At 31.2% G+C, this 14644-nt stretch overlaps 1 protein-coding gene across 6 annotated transcripts in view; it reads left to right on the top strand.

Annotated features, from left to right (window-relative positions):
* Nucleotides 1–14644, top strand: part of LOC142324977 (serine/threonine-protein kinase SIK3-like) — a 312103-nt gene that overhangs the window by 178249 nt on the left and 119210 nt on the right. For all 6 annotated transcript variants that reach the window (XM_075366181.1, XM_075366180.1, XM_075366176.1 and 3 more), the window contains one exon: nt 12359–12475. In XM_075366181.1, coding sequence (XP_075222296.1) covers nt 12359–12475 — 117 coding nt within the window. The remainder of the gene's footprint in view (nt 1–12358; nt 12476–14644) is intronic.

The following is a 14644-nucleotide window of genomic DNA, read 5'->3' as shown; positions in this document are numbered from 1 at the left end:
GATTCGAACTGTCATCCTAACCTAAAACGATAGGATTTGCTGCCGATGACAGTTTTATCGTAGTGCTATTGTTGAACGGTATTTAATACTAAATTTATTTTCATAATAAATCGAAGGCGGTGGTCCCAACCGCTTTAAAGCAGACCGAACGCTTTACTTAAGGATGAACTTGTGTATTTAGGTTATACGAAAAAGGAGATATTACCATATTTATTAACAACAAGACATTACAATGATTTGAGTATGTGGTGAAATTATTCCTTGATAAAGTATTTATATTTTGTTAAACCAGAAGAAAATACATCTTTGGAGGGTTTCGTATACGAACGGATTTTCTGGAGTAACTGGTGCCATAGAGGAGAAAGTAAGTGATACAGTGAGGACCTTTAACAAATGAAAATTAATAAAACACTTAGAAACCGTTACTTAAGTATCTAAGCTAAATAAGAATTTAAATTTATGAATTATTATTTATTAAATGACTTTAACAATTGAAAGTTTTGGAGTATAACTAAATTATTGTGAATTAGCTAGCCGATATCACCTGGTGTTCCTGAGTTTTTTTTAGTTATTACCATAGAAATTTGTTTCTTACGAAAATTGTTTCCGATTATATTTACTTTAATTGTTATTCCTCGAAATATATTCTGTAGATTTAAAATGTAAGATGGAATATAAACATTTTAATTTGTTTAAACTTATACAGATGCTTTAAGTATTAACCAACCGGGTTGGTCTAATGGTGAACGCGTCTTCCTAAATCAGCTGATTTGGAAGTCGAAGTTGTAATAAAGTCAGTTATTTTTATACAGATTTGAATACTAGATCGTGGATACCGGTGTTCTTTGGTGGTTGGGTTTCAATTAAGTGACTGTACAAGACTACACTTCATTTACACTCATACATATCCTCATTCATCCTCTGAAGTATTATCTGAACGGTAGTTATTGGAAGCTAAACAGGAAAAAGAAAGACGCTTTAAGTATTATCCCTTTGAAATTCTTCCCTAATATTATAATCCCTGGCTTGTAAATCACAGAAATTAGTTATGACCAGGAGGATTGAAAATTCTCATTCAATATTATACAAATATATTAGAAGTAGTTTTCACGAGTAAAATTTTATTTTTTCCTATCGAGTGTTTTTTTGCTGTAGTGTATTTTCAGTATATAGAAAAATCTCCTAGAGGGAACTGCTATTCTGTTCGGAATTTCGGAAAATTGTTTCTGAAAAACGTTATATGGATTATATAGTAAAAGTATTTTTAGTAATCTATATTATAAGAGAGTAAATGCAAAACAGATTTGCAATTACTGTATTTTTTGTTACTCCATTACGTGATTTAAACTCTTAGAAAGTTGAAAGTAAAAAAAAAAAAAAAAAATATTAATTTAACACCAATGCCCGTAATTTGACATTGGATATTCGATTTAAATATTTTATAGAAGTTAGGATATGTACTTAAATAGTAGAGATTTCGCGTTTGTTGTACAGCTCGGTATAATTATTTAAATACCAATCGGTTAAAACAAAAACGTTGATTATTTTCATGACTTTTAAATATTCTGAAGCATCGGGTTTATACTTAGTCTAGTTGATACTTCCATACGCACTATACAATTACTGGGATTGACTAGCTGTTTAGTACTACTAGAAAAGCAATTTATTTTAATATGTATTTGAGCTCGTCCGAGCAAAATCATTTATTTTGTTGCTTCCTTCTTTTGAGTTAAGATTCCCTAGTCTCTCGACGAATTGTGGACGTTGCCTAGAACAACTCCTTCGAGTAGGAGTTTTAGTGTACGGTGTACTTTCCTTTTCATACTATTCATTCATTTTCTCACGACCTTGAGCTTTTACCATCCGTTGTAATATGTTATTTTCGGTAGAAGTTCACCGGATCCGTACTAAAATTGTGGAGTCCTTAAGAGATACTGCGTCTTCTGTATTTGTGTGCTTTTATAAGGATCCGGTTTGGCTTATAGGAGAACGGTCTTTGTTCAAAAGGTATCCATCATCCGAGGAACTTTGTTTCATATCCGATACCTGTACAAGAACCATAAAGTACTGCGGCTGTTGCTTATCGAATAAAATCGGGGTTCCTTTTTTTCCTGTTTAGCCTCCGTAACTACCGTTCAGATAATACTTCAGAGGATGATATGTATGAGTGTGAATGAAGTGTAGTCTTGTACATTCTCAGATCGACCATTCCTGAGATGTGTGGTTAATTGAAAACCCAACCACCAAAGAATACCGGCATCCAAGATCTAGTATTCAAATCCGAGTAAAAATAACTGACTTTACTAGGACTTGAACGCTGGAACTTTCGACTTCCAAATCAGCTGATTTGGGAAGACGCGTTCACCACTAGACCAACCCGGTGGGTCAAAATCGGGGTTCCTAATTTCTTCTAATCAAACACTATATGAAAATAGTAAAAAACGCTGTCGTAAGTGCGTCAGAAGGGCAGATTCCGAGTTTTAGTAAACCTAGATAACGTACCCCAAAAATAGAGTTTTTTCCCTCTAAATCCGGTCACTCTGAACCGATTCGCTTATAAATCAATAGAGTTTTCATTAACCTACCAAGTTTCATCAAAGTCTGTTTAAAATTGCGCCACATTGAACAAAAAAAACGTGAACATGTACTCAAAACCCCGTTTTTTGGCTCCAACTTTGGTTCCTATGAATCAATTCGCTTGAAAATCAGGACGGTTCTTTTTCCAATGGGGTTACATCGCCTCACTGAGTTTCATCAAAATCGGTTAATGCCCGGGCGCAGTAGCGATTTTAAAATTCTTTGGAAATCCGCTAAAAAACAACGTTTCGCTGTTGTTTTTTCGCTGAATATAATGGTGTAATTATGAAATCATCAAGTTGAGAAAGGTTAGTACGTGCTGCGATTATAATTAAATTAATGAAGCGAGTTAGGAATGAAAAGAAAAGAACCGATTTAATTCCACGTATTAATAATAAAGATTTAAAAAACAACACGATATTCTATAAAATAATTGTAACTTTTTTTTTATTATGAATTGTATTATATTGTTAGCGGAAGTATGTGTATTGTTATGCGATGACGCTAACCTTCATATCGTGTATATCGCCTCGCCTCGCCTACGTTTGTTTATTAACTTATGGTACATACTGTATTCTATAAGTCTACATAACTTCTATCGACCTCCACTCCAATAAATTACACAACCGCCGCTTAAAAACTACTACACTTCCACCGTAAACTTTTCCTTTAACCTCCGAAATTACGAACGTCAATACACTACGTTCTACATCAAAATTGGTTTTAAATTGTTTCCATACGTATATGGTTTTCTCTTTGAACCCTTGTACACGTTATATAGACCGCTATCATAACATCAGTATTCACTTAACATTTTCCTCTACTGAAAAGTATAAAAATCTATCTGTTCTTACTATGTCATTGATTAAACATTATATATCTTAAATATTTTTTTTTTAAAAGGCTTTTATTTAAAGTGAACTAAAATTTAATTGTTTTTCCCGATTAAAATGTAATCTTAGAAGGCAATGTTAAATAAAAGTATGGGACATTGTTGCGAATAGTGATAAGAATTTTTTTTATGATTATTGAATTATTAAGAGTATTTGTAACTCGCTTTCGACCAAACTTGAAACAAACATGTTGTGTTCGGTATGTTATTATACAATCTTAATAATTTTTTCGTTTTACAAAATATATATAGTTCTTGTTGTAATAAAGACTTAGGGTAAATATATTATTTCGTAATTTATTATAATTTTACCGATTATAAATTAATTATTGTCAGTAATATCTGATTATCATATTGTCATCGGGTAATGAACATAACGCATTTGAATGGGAAGCGGGTGAAAAAAAATTGATTACTTGAATTTATCCAGCACCAAAGACAGTTTAAATTAAAGAAAAGGGTGTATAATAGGATAGAAAATAGCGATCTTTTATCATCACATAGTGTTATAAATGATATAATATTTTGTACTTATTTCAAGCTATTGTCTTACTTTTTAATATTATCTTTTAACGAATCGTAAAATAAAATCATGTTTTTGTTGAAATATATTATTAAAATACAGTATGTGAAAATTCTTGGAATAATTGAATACATTTAAAACCGTTAAAGGTCTAAAGACTTAAAAAAATAGTTATTTACTGTAAACAAAACTTGACGTACGGAGTAAATTCCCATTTAACCTCTTAAGTAATTTTTTGGCTGAATGCAACTACAACATTTTAAGCGTAAACCCTCACGGAATATTTCTCATTGTGAAGGTCTCATTTAACTAAACAAAAAGTAAAAAAAAAACAAAAAAACTAGTGGTTGTTTTTTTATAGAAAATGGCGACCAGTCAAATCAGAGTAATCAAATTCGGCCTACTTTTATTACTACAGTTATTACTATATTTACATAAAGTATTCTTTTGTATTCCCAATCCACGTTTTTGATTCGCATCTAAATATATTTCTTTTAATTGAAAAACAGAATTTTTAATAAAATCCAATTTATTTAAAAGCTAATTGACGAGTAAAATTAATCTACGGTAATGTAAACTAAATTATTGTTCATGTTCGTACAAAGTTGATTAATAATAAGAAAAATGTTATGGTGTATTGTGATGTAATAAAAATTCCTTTCGGCACGCCGGAAGGCGGAGGTAGATTTCACCGTTGCTAAGTAGGGGATAAAAAAGATTTTCATCTTGAGTTAAGAAAAATTCAAATTTATTGAATACGACAACGGTTGCATGTGAAAAAAGTTTCACATGTTTAGCACACGAAAAGCCCAATCTTCTTAGAATTCCAGAAATTTGTTGGTCATCCTTGCCGTAGGTTGGTCATATAAAAAATTGTTTCAGACAAAATTTTTGGTAATGTTTAGAGGACTAACGACTACTTTAAACCGATTCGATACTGTGCCTGTTAACGATGGTATGTTTTTTGTCGTAGAAACCCTATTTTTTCCACCCCCTAGGCCAATGGTTGGTGATATCCAAAAAATTAACTTAGATAAGATTTAGGCCCTTATCCAAAGAATGGTAGGAACTTTAAACGAATTCGATATTTTACTTAATAAAAACGTTACTGCGATATATATTTTTTTTTTAAAAGCCTCCCATTTCCACCCTCATGGTCCGATTTTGTCCATTAAGGAACTCGACCGGTATTATGAGTCGTTATATTTTATGTATCAATTTGAAAGTGACTGGCACAAAATTACGGCAGTTATCGTGCCCACAAAGAAGTGAAATATATATATATATATATATATATATATACTCGTGTATGTGTGTGTTTGTATATGTGTATATATATATATATATATATATATATAAATGTTTGTATAAAATTTTGTACTGAGTGATTTTGGGGTCTGGAGGATGTGAAACACAAACATATGTCGAAATTTTCCGGAAGTCGAATCATGGTAACCATTACAATAGGTAGCTTTCTTATGAAATCTACCTAAAAGTAAATACAAACTTAAAAAAATTATGTAGTAAACCTTGGCCCAATATTATTTAATTAACAGTAAACGGCTCGAAACGTTTAACCCGCCCCCGTACAATAAATGAACATGGAAACCGACCGGCGTTCAGATTAGACTCGAAGGTTCTGTTGTAGATGTAAAGCAGGTTACAGTAATATTTTAATGATTAATAAATATATGTTATGACTATTAAAAAAAAGTATCTAGTTAGTCTAATTTAATAAAATAATTTTTTTTTCAATTTTAACAATAAATTTCATATTTTTCTATTGCTGGTTTAATTAAAATTAAAAAAAAGAAACAAATATAAATTCGGTTATTTCAATTAAATTATAATTTTACTTTTCCAATTAGTAAATGAATGAATAACATTCATTAATTTAATCGTGGGAAAAAGTAAGTGGATGGAAAACAAAATAAAGAGCGACACACGGTGAAATTAAAAAAAAAAAGAAGTTATTCCCTCCAATTATCTTTTTCTTTAGAACCTGTGCTTGAATGCATCCCCGACGAATATTGAAAACTATTACATTTAAAGAGTTCGCAGATAAAAAAGTTATTGTTGCAGATTTTATTGGTTTAATTTTTTTACGTCATATTTTCTACAAGGAAAATAAAGAGTTATTCATTAATGCATTCATATCCATAATTTTATTTTACCTAGCGAAAACAGAATTAAAATATATAAAATCGGTTCGGCTATTCTTGCTTAACGTCTGGATTAATATGATAAAAAATGAAAGATACAATTATCACTGATTTTGTATGAAGTTTAAACATAAACGAATGAAATCTCTTATTTTATTCATGCAATAAAATGTTTTTATTTTTTTGTAGTTTTAACTTTGAAGTGAACTGTTTACCTTAAAAAATGTGAAGGTTTAACACAGTTTTAGCCGATTAATTTATTGTAGGATCGATAGTTATTGCGGTGTGGGATTTATATTCTGGATTTTTAACCTTCGAATTCAGTCGACCTTATCGATGTTCACCTTAGGAAATAATAAAAAAAAAACCGTAGGATTCACGTTTTTAATTTATTTAAAGAAGGAAGTTAACGGTTTAATCTTTTACTTGAATATTATATTGTAGCATTGATCGACGCGATAATGTGTTCTTCCCGTTTCTAACTGTCATTACAGAAATTAGTGGTGTAATAAAGAAGCCATTTCTGTTTTTATTGTCTTTTAAACAAAAAAAAAACCTGCTTTAATTTTAAATTTAACCCAACACTGGAATTTTTAATCGGTTTAGAACGACTATTTGGGTGATTTGGAATGAAATACAGTTTAATGGGTGAACCTTTGAAAAATGTATAACTTATATTGAAAAATAACTTTTTTAATTAAAGTCCTCGTTTGTTGATTTCTTCTGAAAATGTGTAAATTTAGCAATTATTAACGAACGAACAGTTCGCTATTGTGTTCAATATGTATGAATGTGTGTATATGTATGAACGTTTTTAGTTTCGGATTTTGATTTGGGATTCGGATTAAAAATCGTTAGAGGATTACAAAAATACGCGAATGGCCGCGATCGGCCGTCGGGTTCGCCTCAAAATGACCGCCAAAATTAAAATGTTGTAATCACGCAGTAACGGTTTAAGATGTCAAGTTGGTTCAACCTCACTAATGTAAGGTTTAATAAAATGTATAAAATATATAACTATCAATTTTGAAAATCAAGTTTAAGTACCCATAATTGCGAAAAAATTAACTTTTTATTAATTGGAAAAAAAAGCCAAAATACGAGATAAGTAAACTTTTAGCGTAAGTAGAATTTAGGCAACCCCACCGGCTTGATCTAGTGGTGAACGCGTCTTCTCAAATCAGCTAGCTGATTTGGTAGTCGAGAGTTCCAGCGTTCAAGTCCTAGTAAAGTCAGTTATTTTTACTTGGATTTAAATACTAGATCGTGGATACCGGTGTTCTTTGGTGGTTGGGTTTCAATTAACCACACATCTCAGGAGTGGTCGAACTGAGACTGTACAAGACTACACTTCATTTACACTCATACATATCATCATCCTCATTCATCCTCTGAATTGTTATCTGAAAGGTAATTACCGGAGGCTAAACAGGAAAAAGAAAAGAAAGAAGAAGTTAGGCATTTCGGTCAGGCAGGCATTTTCACACACTACTTGTCATGCATCTCATCTTGTGAAGCAATATCTAATGGTGGTCCCAGAGGTTAAAAAAGATAATAAATAAGTAAAGTAGAAGTTAGGGATGATAATAACTTTATTAGAAATGAATCAATAATTGAGAGAACAGTCACAATAATAAAAATGTTCATTCGGGAAAGTCTTACTAGATTTTTCGTTGATAACTGGTTTTTATTTAAATTATTAATTTATTTGAAAGGGTTTATTGTTTATTAATCGATTAAAAATATTACGTGCAGTTAATTTTGAGGAAAAATAATATGCACAATAATTTTGACTCTTTCATTTTACTTTTGTTAATTGGCGTTAAAAGTTTTTCAGACTTTATTTAAGAACTTTTTTTTTGGTAAAAGTAAAAAAATATTGTTTTTAAAGCCCTGTTTCCGAAGTCCTTATCTTGGCTGACAATTACTCCATAACTAAATTGATTAAAATTTTCAATTGTTATTCATCGTAGTAATTTAAATATTTATTTCAACTTGAGTTGCTTGCTTAAATTGTATAATGTTTCATTTTTTCTGCTTTTATGATGCGATATCATCGCTGTTTCACCTCATAAATACACATTGTGTTGGTTTCGTTACGAATTCGTTGTTATATTCGTATATTAAATTTATAGTGGAAGTTATGATTAACAAATTTTTATTAAATAAATTTTTTTTTAATGTTACGTAATCACATTATGTTGGGAAAGTGATGCATTGTTTCCAGATCCTTTGCGCAACCGTTCCGGATTTATACGTACAAAGAATCTGTTCGCTTTTATTCTCGAAACGAATTCGATTGTATCGTTTGCTGTTATGTATTTAACCGGATAGACAATAGCGTGTTTGTTATTTGTGGACCTGTAACTCCAGAATGACGGCATCTGGATGAGGAAGATTCGTCTAACATCCATCTTATGAGATGGGTGTTAGACGAATCTTTTCAGTTGTATGAATTACAACTGAAAAAATAAAAGAGGTACATGAGATAATAATAAAAAATAAAATTGTTCGAAATTTTTCAACCAGCGTGTCGAGTTAAATGGCTTGAAAAAGGATTTTCAGAATATGTACTTTTTTGAGTTCTGTAACAGTGTAATAATATTAATCTAAAAATGTTTATTAATGTAAAAAAAATCAATATTCATGAAAATAATTTAAAATTAGAGTACTGAGCTTTTTTTTAGAAAAATTGTTCAAAATTTGTACTGAAAACGCAAAAGACGATATGTTAAAATATATGATAAATGTCGAATTTTATTTATTTATTTTTTTATTATTTTTTTTTCTGAATTTTTATGGGCATCGACTGCTAAGGTCATTAGCCCTCGTCAGAATCTTTAAAAGAAACTACTATCACCATCTGGATCGTCATATGTAAGGGTGTAAAGGGCCCTTACATTTTATTTAAAAGCACAAACTACACAAAACATTTAAGACATAAAGACAAGGACAATCACAAACACTTATGGGGTGTAAAGGGCCCCAATATTAAAATTTGAGATAGGTTCCCAAAAGACCATTAAATTAAAATTAAAACTTATCCTACCATATCTTTCTTTCTTTCTTCTACGAGTCTCATTTATAGTTTGTTTAAGCACCCTCGGGGCGACCAGAACCGCCGTTGAGCAGTATATCAGTCGCGCCAGGGTGCCGTGGCAGTTGAATCCTCCTATTTATTTATTAATGGTATTTATGGTTTCTTTCGAAACTTTATTATTTGATTGGAAACTTTTGGTTTTGGTTTTTATCTCTAGAACCAAATTTCCTTTTAAGTATTAGCGGTATTTAAATATTAAATGAAATATTAGCCATTAAATTTACAGTGTTTATAAAAAAAACTATTTTATTATTTTAACACATCCACAAAAACCTGTTACTATTCTCAAGAATAACAAACGATTCATGCTAGGATTCCCAGGAAACTTTACGGTGGTTCTTTGTCTTCTCTTATGCAAGCAAATACACTGTTGGACATCATGAAGCCAACCCTTCGTTATTCAATCGTTTGACAACTTCGCTCCGTTAATCGCAGAAACTGCCTGAACAAAGAACCTCATCGATCTCGGAGGACGTAACTGTGACCGTTGCTACCTCTAGTATCTTAGATTCCTTAACATATTCCAGAACCACAAGAAAGAACGGGACCGATTAAATAAAACAGACGATTTAATTTTTTCTCTTTTAACTCGTTACGATATTAGTTTTCATTCATTAATGAAAAAATAAATTTAAATTTTTGAGACTAATATAAATAATTGTTATTAAATTACTACTTATGTGTTAAGCATTTTCACTGTTGAATTTTACCAACAAAGGTTTCATATATATAAGTTGAAATAATTTCTATGCTTTGTAAATCATATAGGATTTAATTTAGGTTATACGTTTTTGCGAATAAAATTACTATTGCCCGACCTTCTCGAGTTATATTATCTTTTTGAACATTAATCATGTCCAGTTAAAAAATAGATGTATACAGAATCAATCCTCCTTATACACAATCTACTTTACCGAATTTTGTGGATGTATTACGAACCGTTCTCTGACAACGAGACGCACAACCTACACATTTATAAAATCTTTGTCTTACAACAAAGATTTTTAGTGTCAGGAACCTCAAAACGTTGAGAAATACAAAAATCGGGATGGAGGTCATGTTTTTTTTTTACTGATAACAGTGCCATTGTTCTTTGTTTTTATAATTTAACACCCAAGAAAGTAAAAATATTAGAGGAAAGCGTCATTATTAAAATTTGATTTTTAAAGAGAGTGCGTGAATTCGTTACAAGAGAGAAAGAATGTAGGGGAGGAGGTGAGACTAAATAGGGAGGTTAAGGACGAATGAAAGCTGTGGTTAGCAACAGGGTGGCTGACATGACAAGGCACGACATGCATCGATTCATTTCGTGGATCACGAACTGGAAAGAACAGAGAGAAGGACTCGGCTGCTGTACCTAACCGCTGACATCGTCGATACACCACAACGGAACCGAACCGCTATAATCAGTAAGAGTTAACAACGGTTATTGCGACCGCGTAACCGCACGTTGCACGTACTGTAATACGCTTATTTTGTAGGCTAGAGATATTTTTAAAAATCCAGTGTTATATACTTGCTTTACAGTATAACTGATATTTTTATTATTCAATTAAACTAATCTACGTTCATAGATGAACGTGTAAGAGGTTCTAGGTCGACATTAGAATTTTTTTCTATTAAGTTATAGTAAAAATAAATCTTGAATCCCCAGAATTTATTAATTGTTTACAACAATGCAATACTATTTATGTACGTGTGCGATATAATGACTTTTATTCATTTTCAATTTAATAAAGTTCGAATATAAAGAAATAAATTTTAAATAACGGTGAATTAAATTCCTGTGATGTAATTTACGGGAAATAATTTCATTTCTCTTTATCCCTAGTAAGGCTGATGGCATCGTATATCTACTTACTCTTTCACATGCCTGTACTATTCTTGGAAGTACCTTTCTTTTTCCTATTTAGCCTCCGGTAACTACCGTTTAGATAATTCTTCAGAGGATGAATGAGGATGATATGTATGAGTGTAAATGAAGTGTAGTCTTGTACATTCTCATCCAGGATGCTGTTTGTCGAAGTAGATTTAGGTTTTAATTTCATTTACCCAGTATGAAATACATCGAACAACATTTTATTGAATGTAGTTGTTTTTATTAAACTTTTTTATGGTTTGTAAATGATTGTTACAAAATACCAACAAAAATAATATTCAATTTCCCCGCTTTGGGACGAGGAGCGACTAGGAACCTTGTTGATTGCGACCGCGTAAAAATATTAAAATCTGCTGATTGCTAGATTTATTAATGATGTTACGTGGAACATCAATGATCAAGTTGGTCGAAGAGGAGAATTGGAATCTGTGGGACGCACCGAATTCTTGGATGTCACCCTAATTTCGGAACACACTTCACAGACTTATCTTTAGACTGATCACGGAATTTATCTGGGTACTTATGGCGAAAAAAATCTTGCACTGCAGCCACTGATTTCGTACTGAGTACGACTCAACAATGAAAACACGTTCATCTAGTGAAAACACCATCTAGTCTCTAGCAATACACTGAACGTTATGATTGCATTGTTGTTACTATCGGTAGTGCTCTACTGCGTCGCCGCGATGTTCAGATGTTGGACGAGTCCATTTTAGTAACGAGTAGGGGAGTAAACTTGACTTTTGAAATTTCATGGATGAGTGATTGATGGGTTGCGTTTTATATGGGACACCTTGTGTATATATATATATATATATATATATATATATATATATATATACTCTTATACATATACATACTTTATTTATATCTTTTTGAACGTTTTGTTGAGGGTGTTCGTTGGAAACCCCTCATTATGTGCCTTTTATAATACTTACGGTTCTTTACTCGGAACCGTTTGTAAATAAACAAATTGTGAGGCAAAAAAGTTTTTTTAAAATTTTTGTCCTTTTATTGTTAGTTGGTGAGAGGTTATTTTTTTTATTTTGCTAACATTTCTTATCAGTTCTACCTAATGATCATATTAATGTTGATAAAATATTACAATTTTTCTGTTTAATAATCATTTTTTTATATACGTAAAAATTATATTTTGTTTATTTATGAAAGTATACAAGTATGTACATATTTTCAAAATATATAATTTTTTATATTTTTGTTCCAGGTGGCAATTAAAATAATTGATAAAACAAAACTAGATGAAGACAATTTGAAGAAGATATTTAGGGAAATACAAATTCTTACTAAACTCAGGCATCCTAATATTATAAGACTGTATCAGGTAATTTTTTATTTTTATTTATTAATACTGCTAATTATTTATTATTTTTTTCTACACTGCTACAGAATTCAGCTTTTTAAAGTAATAATTAAAAAATTATTTAAAATATAGTTTTTTTTATCTGTGAGTATATATATTTCTTTTGAATTTGTCTTAATTGTCGATTGAAACGACACTTTTCCCTTACTACGTAATCTTATAAATATACTTTTTTAGGATGTACAGTTTGTAAAACGTGCACTGATATAAGCTAGTCGATATAATGATAAGTATGCATTCGGCAGGTAATCCTAGAAAAATCCCAATGATTTAACCTGTTTATAATGTTATCCAACTTCTTAGTCAGGTTAAAATTGAACCTTTTCAGTGACATAGTTGAAATGTATTATTGGGACTTGAATTAGTTATATATATGTATCAGAAGATCCTTGTGTATGTATGTTGGTATCGATGTCCATGATCTGTTGGGTCGATCTAAACGATTCTTTTATTAATATTATTATTGTTGAGCTTTGAGGATGCTATCAGGTATAAATTTATCCAATCCTAGGAAGAAAAAAAACGAATGTGAACTAAAGTTGTCAGTAGCTCAAAGAATAAGTTTTATTGAACCACAATAATCTCAAAGTCAGCAAGTGACACATGTTGTCGTACCAAACTGTATTTATTTTATAATAAAAGTTAATTTTCTGTAGATGATGTGTAAATAAAACGCTATATATATATATATATATGAGGGCTATTCAGAATGTAAGGAACGTTTCCACCTGACGCCGCCAGGCGCACGCCAATCGTTTATATATTGGTGTGCTCGTGCTCGGCACCTCAGTCAGCGTCCAGCCGTGACAACGGGAACATCTCCGCACTGCCCATTTTTTTATATACAAATTTGAAATGTGTGCTGCAGTCGAAAATCCCGCCAGTTGTGAGGTGCGGTTTGTGATTGGTTTTTTGTTGACAAAAAACTTAAAACCGATAGAAATTACGTGAACAACGTAATGAGTGAAAGTTCTGTCAGGAAGTGGTGCATTCAGTTTAAAAATGGCCGAACAAACGTTCACGATAAAGAGAAGAGTGGACGTCCGAGCATTGCGACTGTCGATCTGGTCTCCAAAGTTGACGAAAAGATTCGTGAAAACCGCCGTTTCACAATAACTGAGCTTTCTCTATGTTTCCCTCAAGTTTCACGGATTTTATTGTTTGAAATTGTTTCACAGAAGCTAGGCTACCACAAATTTTTTGCAAGATGGGTGCGTCACTGAGTGGTTGAGATCACAGGCGGCAGAATTTTATGACACAGGAATTTCAAAGCTTGTCCACCGCTATGATAAGAGCCTGAATTTGTATGGTGATTATGTTGAAAAGTAGTATTTTAGAGTCCCTCTTTCACATGTATATATATATATAAAAAGTTTTTCTTGTACTTGGTTTTTTTAAAATTCCAAAACGTTCCTTACTTTCTGAATAGCCCTCGTGTGTGTGTGTGTGTGTGTGTGTGTGTGTGTGTGTGTGTATATATATGTATATATATATATATATATATATATATATATATATAAAACAAGGTGCGTTTTATTTTCACGTCATCTTTTTGAATTAAATACAAAACTAAAATAAAAGGACTTACTTCACCTACCTTGTTTCAGTTGTTTGTCCAATATCTGAATTAGTTTTATTTTTTTGTATTGGGATTACCTGTTTTAATAAAATTTGACGAAGAATTTATTTTAACAACCCATAAAAATTTACACCATCGATATATTATCGATGTTTCCTATTTCTTAATTTGGGCCTCTCGCGCGTGACAAAAAACTGATTTGTTTGTAATATTTACTCGCTCAGTAAATACTGCACAAAGAAATAAATAGTAGCTTAAAAATCACGCCCTTTTTTGTAAATTTTTAAAAAATTTACACCTCAGATATGCATTTTAGCAAAAAATGTCTAGCGATAATACTTAAATCAATATTTTTGTATATTACTCCTATAAAATTGTTTTGAAATTTCAAGTTAAGACTTATTGCACAAACAATTTTTCTTTTCTTCAGACGCAGTGATGAATTCTTAATTCAAACTAGTCAAGAATCAAAGCGAATTAAATTTGAAACAATTTCTAGTGAATTAGATTTTTAAATTTTAACTGAAGGTTCTCTCCGAGTAATAAATAAA

Source organism: Lycorma delicatula, chromosome 5, assembly GCF_047948215.1.
Source record: "Lycorma delicatula isolate Av1 chromosome 5, ASM4794821v1, whole genome shotgun sequence".
NCBI lineage: Eukaryota > Metazoa > Arthropoda > Insecta > Hemiptera > Fulgoridae > Lycorma > Lycorma delicatula.
This window is presented reverse-complemented; position numbering and strand designations above follow the sequence as displayed.